Genomic DNA, 7117 nt, shown 5'->3' with positions numbered 1-7117 from the left:
ACATATCAGTGTTTCTTTTCGGAGGACATTTACTAGTTGCTACTAAGGAATTGCAATGCCTTGCTAATGTGCCCTGTTTAATTGACAAGCTCCCCGGGGCCAGGCCTATGCATAAAGATTTTGCAATAGTACTTAGTAATGCCGTCAGTATAAATATAAAACTTCAGAAACGCTGTGATGTTGTTGCTCAAAATGAAATTTTTCCCTGCAGCAAAATGCCATTGTCGATCTATTTCCTCTGTTGTAGTCCTAGAAGCACATCAGATTTTATCATTGACCTCTGTGCCTCTCATCCTTAGCAAATAGTTTAGGCTCTGGTGGGTTGAATTTTTAGTTTTTAATTTTTATTCCTTTCAAAAATTTTAATAGATGTATACATTTTGGCAGATGATGATAGAAAAGAAAATTACACAAGACATTAATTTTATTTTTTGCAAAAACTAATGTTATAGTTTAGCTTTGATCACTACTTCCAAGCATTCAATACAATTATTAAATCAAGCATTTCACATTTGACAAACATACCCTTAGCGTTGTGCAGGCACTATTGAGCTCTAGAACTATAGGCTAATTCTTTAATCTTCATTCAAAGATGACAGCAATTGGGCTTTTAACACTATGTAAGTCTGTCTTCCAAGTAAGATACCCTTGAGCAAAAGATCCAGTGGCATTTCCATTTCTGCTAAATGTCACCGAGTATGTTGCTTTCTGGTTCACTGCATTGAAATGTAGTGTATTAGGCGTTACTTCAACATTTACACCTTGAGGGGCAGTAATCTCATGGATGAAAGATGAGCCTGGCTGTCCGACATTTGTTACTGTTCGTGTGTATTTCTTTGGATCAGATCCCAATTTGATAGAAAATGAAGGGTAATTCAGCTGAGCTTCAGGTATACTTGAATCATTTGAGCACTTTACTGTGCGCTGCACGATAAGTCCTATTTCTTTGTCTGAATAACCCAGGCCACAAAGGTAAGGAATGTAATCATCAGATTGGATATCATAAACTAACCCTGGATTATTTGCTTCCGATGGGTTCACATGACCTGCACCAATATCAAATACATTAGCAGGAACAAATTGCTGATCGAAAATGGGCTTGCCTCCAAGGTTTGATGAACGAGCAGTGGTCATGATGGCAGATTTTATGGCAGCAGGTGACCAATCAGGGTGGGCACTTTTGAGCAAAGCAGCAACACCACTAACATGAGGGCAAGACATTGAGGTGCCTGAGATCATATTGAATGTTGATTTTGTTTTGGACCTATCATCGACTGAAACTGGCCAAGCAGCTAAAATTCTGAAACCAGGGCCTATAACGTCTGGTTTCAAGATCCCAGGACTTACCCTGCTAGGACCCCTTGAGGAAAAGGAAACAATCTGAGGAGCATCGGGCAGACCAGTTACGGTTCCTTTAAGCTTGATTGTAGCAACTGGTGATGCTGTGGAGTTTAAATAAGATTTGATAGCTAATCCATCCACGTAACCCACATGTGATGCAGGTAGAACATGAGCATCGGCTATAGTAACATAGCCATTGCGCTTATCATTCATTAGAATCATGGCAGCACCACCGCTATCCTTCACTTCTTGGCTTTTGTCAATTGCAGCTATCCCCCCTCCTATCTCACACAATACTATCTTCCCTTTGACATCAACATTGCTCAATGATCCTGGTGCACATAACGCAGATGATTCATTGCCATTGGCACCTGCATAAACAAGTGGCAAGAATTTTGAAGGGAAATCTTTGGGCTGGAAAAGGGATTGACCATTAAACGTTGAGTTATTTCCAAGCAACACTATTGCTCTTATCTCTCTATCTACAGTGCTTGCTCCTACTGTTGCAATCCACGGAGCCTCATTTGATAAAGACCTTTCTTGTGGACCCCAATTCCCAGCTGAGCAACTCACAAAAATGCCCTTTCGAAAAGCCCCAAATGCACCTATTGCAATACCATCATCGTAGAAAGGAAGCGAAGGACCTCCAACAGAAAGTGAAATCACATCAACGCCATCCTCAACTGCAGAATCCATTGCAGCCAATATGTCAGCCTCCCTGCAACCTGATTTCTCGCAAACCTTGTACACTGCCAAGTGGGCTAATGGTGCAATGCCATTCGCAGTGCCATTGGCTTGCCCATAAAAATTGGCCCCTTGCACAGGACTTCCCGCTGCTGTGCTAGCAGTATGAGCCCCATGCCCTACCACATCAAATGGAGGCTCACCAGCAGAACTGAAACTTCTTGCACCAATGAGCTTTTTATTGCATATCGTCCCATTGAATTCGCATTTCCCTTTCCATTTTACTGGTGGAGGAGGCATTCCATCGTCACTAAATGAAGGGTGATCAGGTGTTATTCCTGTGTCCAGAACTCCAATAATCAATCCCTTCCCATAATTGGAATAGTTCCAAAATCCTACATTCGGTTGCAGACCTAAGAAGCTGGGAGTACGAGTTGTGTGAAGAGACAACACCTTCTCTGGACGGGCTGAGACAAATCCTTTTTTCCTTTCCATGGATTTTGCTTCTTGTGCTGTTATTTTTGCAGCGAACCCAATAAACACATTGCGGTAGGAATATAGAATTTGGGATTGGTTTGAGTTTGAGGTGGAAGCTGGCAAAAATGACTGATACCATCGGTCTAAATATTTAGGTTGCATGGATACTGCACCTTCTGGTTTCTCTACAAATACAATGTAAGTTCCTAAGTTTCCCTCCCCCGTGGTTGTCAAGGAGGAACTAATTCTGAAAGCAAAGCAAAGTTGAAATAGGACCACCATTTCTAGTAATAAATTGCACCTCTTATTCTCCATCTCCATGTTAGCACGATGAGAACTAGAAGATGATGGCACTAAGGTTCACTCTATAGTATGACATATACCGGAAATGATTGGCTGGTTCTTGTAGAGATGAGTTCTTTAAATTTTGAAAAGAATTAGCTTGTACACAAAATCTGTGTTGCTGAAAGGTTCGGATAGAACTTGGAACTTATCGCTGTTTTAGCAACAAACTAGGCAGACGATATAATCAATATATGATGAAGCCAGATTTACCACCGATATATTCGAATATCTGGCGGAATCTTGGGCCAAATTTCACCCTAATTACTTAGATTTTTTTTTCCAATAATATCACCAGCATCAGGTTTTCTTTCTTTCTTTTTTTTTTTCCCCTTCTGATGACAGAATTTAAAACTGAAAATTTTGTAGTATTCTGAATCCCGTCAATCTCTCCTTATAATCTATATTATTTTATTTTTTAAAAAAAATGTTCTTCCTGTTCGTTGCATATGAAAAAAAAAATCACATTAATCTCTCTCCATTAGATATTTGAATTTCATTATCCTTTGTTTGGAATATAAAATTGGGTTATAATATTAATCTAAAATTCTTTTTTACTTACATCTTTTAAAAATCTTAAAATTTTTAAGTCTATAATTTTAAGCATTAAAGAACTTTGCTTATCATATTATATATACTAAAAATCAATTATTTTTTAATTAAATTTTCGATTAGATTAAAAATAGTGATTTTTATTTTTTTTAATTAATATATATATATATATATATATATATATATATATATGAGAAAGTTTTAGACTCAAATTTTTTTTTTAAAAAGTGACACTTGTATTTATCATTATCTGACACTTGACATAATTAAGAAATAATAATTTTATTTAAATAATAAAAAATATTTAAAAATTAAAATATTTAATAATTAAAATTTCATTTTAACTTATCTTATTCTTTTATTTATTAGTATAAACAACTCAAAATCTCATTTTAAAATTGAAATTAGTTTTGTTAAATTAGCTTAGTTTGAAATTTCATTTTCAGTCAACTAATCTATTTTTAATACTATAGGCAAGGGATATAAAAAGAGTGACTATTATCACCTCAAAATAAATTTTGACCAAAACATGAAATAAAATGCCTAAAAAGCACTTACTCCTTCACTCTGTTAGTACCAATTTAGTATTGAAGTTTAGAAAAAAAAAAGTTTATTAAAAAAAATATAATTTTGGATATTAATAAAAAATTTTATTTAAAAGATTATTTTATTATTTTAAAATTTTAAGAATAAATTAAAATCAAATTTAAAATGATTATAAATAAAGATGATGATAAAAAAAATTTAGAAGGTTTCAATAGTTACACTGTCATTTCCAAAATTTAAGGAGTCAAGTATACATTTCTAACAATATATATATATATATATATATATATATATATATATATATATATATATATATATATATATATATATATATATATATAAAGATATAAATAAAAGTCTTGCCACATTGGGGGCAAAGGTATATTCCTAACAGAATTTATAAAAATACAAGGATGCCCCTCCAAACACCAATATGGTTCTACCCCTGTCAAAATCTAATTTTAAATTTCTTTTAATTAATACATTTAAGAAATTATTAGAAATACGATGCTTTCCTTAACCATAAACTTCTTAAATTAACCCTATATTAATAAATTAATTGAAATTTTTAACCCTATATTAATATATTAGTAAATTAATTGAATTTTTTTTAGCCATATGTTATTTTTTTTTTAAAGTAATCTTTTGCACGTTTTACTTTTCAATTACACTTTTTTTTTCTTTACATCATTAATCAACTAATTAGTTTATTTTAAAATTCAAAATTAAATGGTAAAATTTTTATAGCCTTTATCAAATAAAAAATAAAATTATTTAAGAAATAAAATTTTAATTTAATTTTGATAGTCACATAATTATTTAAAATATTAATATAAATTTAAATTGCATTTAACATAATTAATTAAAAATTTTAACAATTAAAAATTTTAATATATTTTAAAATATAAAACATAAAAATAAATATTAAATTATATTATTAAATTAAAATAAAATAAATATTTCATGCAAGAGCAAAACGACTAGTTTTGAAGTATTTTGAATCCATCAATTTCTCCTTATAATATGTATTATTTTATTAAAAAAATGTTCTTTCTGTTCATTGCATATGAAAAAATAAAATTACATTAATTTCTCTTCATTAAATATTTGAATTTCATTATCCTTTGTTAAGAATATAAAATTGGGTTAATTGCTAAAATAAAAACTCTGAAATTTGGTAATTTTTATAATTAAAATTTAAAATTTACATAATTATCAATTATCTCTTCATGTTTGATTGATGTTTTAAATTGATTCGACCATCAAAAAATCGTTAGTATACTTAATGATAGTTTTATGTTAGCTATCATATCATCAATATAGAAGCCACATCAGAAATCCTAAATTAGGATTAATTGCAAAAAAAAACCATAAAATTTATCAAATTTTACAAAATTTTCAGTCTTGACAGAGTTTTGTGCAGTTGCGTAGGTCACTGTAACATCTCAAAATTTTAAATTTTATTATTTTATGAGCATTTTTGGTATTTTAAATTTATTTAAATTTTAGGAATTTTTTTGAGATTTTTTCGGATTTTAAAAATCGGGTTCGATTTTTCGAAAATATAAATTTTGATGATTTTTAAAAATTAATTTAAAGACCACGTGGCAAAACTAAAAATATATTTGGAGTCTACGAATTTTTCTGAGTTTTCTGAAATTTTTTCGGAATTTTTGGACCTCGTTTTCGGTCCCGAGGCAGAGTAAAAAATTTAAAATTTTGTATTCCGAATCGAACCGGCCGAATCGAACCGGACCGGATCGGACCGGTCGAATCGGACCGGTCTTCTTCTTTTTCTTCCTCCTCCCCGCGCGCGTCTGACCCCTCTCCCTTCTTCTCTCTTTTTCTCTCTCCTCCCTCCTCCTCCCGCGCCACCTCCTCGCCACCTCACTCGCCGCCTCCTCTCCCACGGCCGGCCGCGCAGAACGCCGGAAAACGGCTCTGTATAACGCGCAAAGACGCGCTCGACCGTTCACCTTCCCGGCCAAAAATCCAGCGGATCCGCCACCAATCGGACCGGGTCTTGTGTCTAAACTCATCTACTCGTCGAGAGCTTTCCATAGACACCAAGAACACCGAAATCCATAGAGCGGTTTGTCCAATTTTTGCCCGGGAAGTTTTAGCCCATTTTGACTTTCGGGCTAGATTTCTCACAAACCGTGAACCCCACGAGAAAACCGAGAGTACCAGAGCGCTCCACTCGTCGAGAGCTTCGCGGCGACATAAATTTCAAATTTTTCCGACACCGTTTTTCGGTGGGTCCCACGGAACTTCGCAGTGTTTTTCCAAGCATTAAATGAGCTTAGAAAATTTTAAAAAATTTATGTACTAACCCCCGTGTTGTGGGCTTCGTGTAGGTATCCTCAATTCGCGAAAATTCGCGATTGGCCGGTGCGTGAAATTCGCCGCATGCACTGCATCGAAAAGTCTCCGATTGTCAGACGTCCCGAGTGCGTTCCCGAAGTCGGAATTGGCAAAGGTAAACCCGAACCTTGCTTTTTCGTAATTTTCTAGTGCTTAAATAGGATTAAAAATCTATAAAATATTCTTGGTAGCTCAGAAAATTATGATTCTTTTTGCAATAGCCTAGTAATATCGCTAAGGACAGCGGGGCAAAATTTTAGAATTTTTAGAGCTTATTTGGATAGTTTTTGCAAAAATGATCAATTATAAGGACTAAATTGAAATTTTACATATTGCGATGGATGACTGATTTGATGGGCCCAGGAGGGGCTGTGTGATGTGATTGAGTTGTGGATATATGGATTGTGGATATAGAAGTGTGTTTTGAGCCCTTTTGCAGGTTGGGTAGGTCCTAGGTATAGGGAGACTCACGGATTTTCGCACGACTTAGGACGTATTTGGTCTTTTCTTGATTTGTATTGAGTCATTTGTATTAAATAAATGTAATGTAATTGTCAGTGAGCGATGACCTTCTTCCTCCGCCCAGCCGCCACAGTGACCGTTGTCAAGTCTGTGAGTAAAATATTAATTTTAATTGTAATTTCGATATTATTATATGTTCAAGCATGCCCATGCATCACTTATATGCATATATTTATGTAGTTAAACTCTAGGCACGATTTATGTTGCATTCATAACTGTTAGCGTGCCATGGATGTTGTTGTGGTAATTTGGAGCGGTGCAGCGTTGGCGTGCGTGTGATGTGGTGTGG

At 34.1% G+C, this 7117-nt stretch overlaps 1 protein-coding gene across 1 annotated transcript; it reads right to left on the bottom strand.

Annotated features, from left to right (window-relative positions):
- Positions 1-582: 582 nt before the first annotated feature.
- Positions 583-2823, bottom strand: LOC131176900 (subtilisin-like protease). Its single transcript, XM_058141925.1, has one exon. The coding sequence runs from the start codon at positions 2821-2823 to the stop codon at positions 583-585; it is 2241 nt and encodes a 746-aa protein (XP_057997908.1).
- Between the last annotated feature and the right edge of the window lie 4294 nt (positions 2824-7117).

Source organism: Hevea brasiliensis, unplaced genomic scaffold (genome assembly GCF_030052815.1).
Source record: "Hevea brasiliensis isolate MT/VB/25A 57/8 unplaced genomic scaffold, ASM3005281v1 Scaf267, whole genome shotgun sequence".
NCBI classification, from domain to species: Eukaryota; Viridiplantae; Streptophyta; class Magnoliopsida; order Malpighiales; family Euphorbiaceae; genus Hevea; species Hevea brasiliensis.
Note: the sequence above shows the minus strand (reverse complement) of the source record. Positions and strands in the feature narration are given on the sequence as shown.

Excerpts from the sequence above, each read along its gene's own strand:
- LOC131176900 (XM_058141925.1), bottom strand. The coding sequence starts at position 2,823 with ATGGAGATGGAGAATAAGAGGTGCAATTTATTACTAGAAATGGTGGTC.